Here is a 2,035-nt window from a genome sequence, read left to right as displayed (position 1 = left end):
TTACTATACTTGTGGGGACAAACAGGCCTCGTGGGTCCTCACGAGTTTGAAGCATTTTTGAGACTCAAAATGTGGTTTTAGTGTCAGGGTCACAACTAGGTTACGGTTAGGTTTGGGGTCAGGTATTCATTTTTAATGGTTAGGTGCTAGGGAAACCATTATGTCAATGAAGGTCCTCACTAAGATAGTTGAACGGGGTTGTGTGTGTGTGTGTGTCAGTACTCTGAGCAGGCTGCGAGGCGCTCGGCTCCGACAGCTCCCTCTCGGTTTGAGTCTCAGCGTTTTGCAGCTGGATGATTGGCGTCTGGGTTCCTTGCGATGTCACTGAAGGGGTGGGGTGTCGGGGCTGCAGGCCAATGGCGTTCATCAGTCCCATGTCTCTGCCCGGCGTCCAGCCCGAGCGGTTCGGCCTGAAAATGAATCACAGGCCAATCAGAAACTCAAAGATCCAGACACGTAGTGATAAACTCTCACCAGCAGGGGGCAGCGATCGATGGAGAGGTGTGAGGAGACTGAGCTGTGTGCGTTTCTTTTTAGCCCCGCCTCCACGCCGTTCTTACCTGGTTCAGTTTCTGCCGAAGCTTTGAATCCATTTTCAAACAAATGTACAAAATGCAGCTTTAACCCTTCAAAGCCCAGCGTATCGTATGTGTTTCTGTGAGCTTTCAGGCTTCGTCATCATCAGTGTGACTTCTTTACTCTCAAAATAAATGATATCAAAGTTTTTAATGACTAAATTGCAAAAATATGGTTATGTAACAAATTAGAATGCCTACATGCAGATTTGATATGTTTTATATACTTTGTCTCAAGGTTCAAACACTCCACAACGTGAAGATTTCACGTTTCAGGTTTTAAAGGGTCAAATAACCCGAGCGCCCGTCACCTGCGACGCCGACCACGCGTTACGAGCAGATAAAAAGCAGGCGCAAACATCGCCGCAGGCCCTGAACTCACCCCGGCCTGTCGGAGCCTCGGCTCCGGCTCGTTCCGCTGTTGTTGACGCTGAACAGTGGCTCGCTGCTCGACTCGCTGGGGCTCTCGCCGTCGCTTCGATAGAACCTACACACACACACACACACACAAAACCAAAGCTGGTCAGTTCACTTCCACTCAGGAAGCCTCACGGGGGGGCGGGGCTTCGTGGACACACACAACCGCATTAAACACACTAATCGGGCTCTTCCAGTTAATGGTCTTCCTGCTCGGTTTGAGGATAATCAGATCAGAAGACGGGAGGGCGCTCTGAGAGCAGGACAGCTGAACGCGTGCTCGGTTATTTAACGTCACGCTCAGTCTGCAGCTTCTCATTCGCACAGTCAGCTGCAGAAGCCTGAATCTGCACGCCGACCTCCATCCCCGACCAGCGTTTTTGAGTCTGAGATGTCTGATTTAGCAGGACTTTGTTTTCGTGCCTGCAGACTCACACAGGCCGGCAGATCACCAGGTCTCCCTTGTTGGTTCCGTAAGCCAGTCCCATCCCTGGATCCGGCAGCCAGCGAGCAGAGTTGATGCTGACGTGGCGCCTCTGGTCCGGAGCCATGGGGTAGACCACGTTGAACACCATCTGAAACACAGACGCACTGCAGCTGAAGCACATGTCACAGCAAAGCTGCGTAAAACCAGCTTTTCCCAAACGACGGGATGTGGAGCTCGTCCTGGATCCGAGCTCACCGCTCACTTTTGTTTTCTGGAACGTGGACTCTGCAGCGCGGGGAGCGTCCCATTCTCTGTGCTCAACTTTAGAGAATGTTCTCCTGAAAATAACGAAACACTGGCAGTGGGTGGTACTACTTGCTATTCAGGATTTTTTAAAAAGTTGACCTCTGACTAGGGCTGGGCGATATGGCCTAAAATCCATATCGCGATATAATTTGAAGCATGTGTGGTAACGATATATATCACGATATATTCTTTTCTTCTGTATAATGTATTTTCCACACTATAAAGCTTAAAATCCTTTAATTTTCTCAAAAATCGAGAGTGTGCCTCATGTATGAATTCTGGTTGTGCTTACTGACCTCGAACCGATTTG

General features: G+C 49.6%; 1 protein-coding gene across 1 annotated transcript in view; it reads right to left on the bottom strand.

Moving 5' to 3' along the window:
* Window positions 1–2,035, bottom strand: part of ambra1b (autophagy/beclin-1 regulator 1b) — a gene marked incomplete in the record, with an annotated part of 17,460 nt that overhangs the window by 2,590 nt on the left and 12,835 nt on the right. Inside the window, 3 exon segments of the mRNA XM_014338277.2 lie at window positions 223–410; window positions 958–1,062; window positions 1,428–1,567. Of these exon segments, the coding sequence (XP_014193763.1) occupies window positions 223–410; window positions 958–1,062; window positions 1,428–1,567 (433 nt within the window).

This window comes from Haplochromis burtoni, unplaced genomic scaffold, assembly GCF_018398535.1.
Source record: "Haplochromis burtoni strain Fernald_Lab_line unplaced genomic scaffold, NCSU_Asbu1 Contig_222, whole genome shotgun sequence".
In the NCBI taxonomy this organism is placed as follows: domain Eukaryota; kingdom Metazoa; phylum Chordata; class Actinopteri; order Cichliformes; family Cichlidae; genus Haplochromis; species Haplochromis burtoni.
Note: the sequence above shows the minus strand (reverse complement) of the source record. Positions and strands in the feature narration are given on the sequence as shown.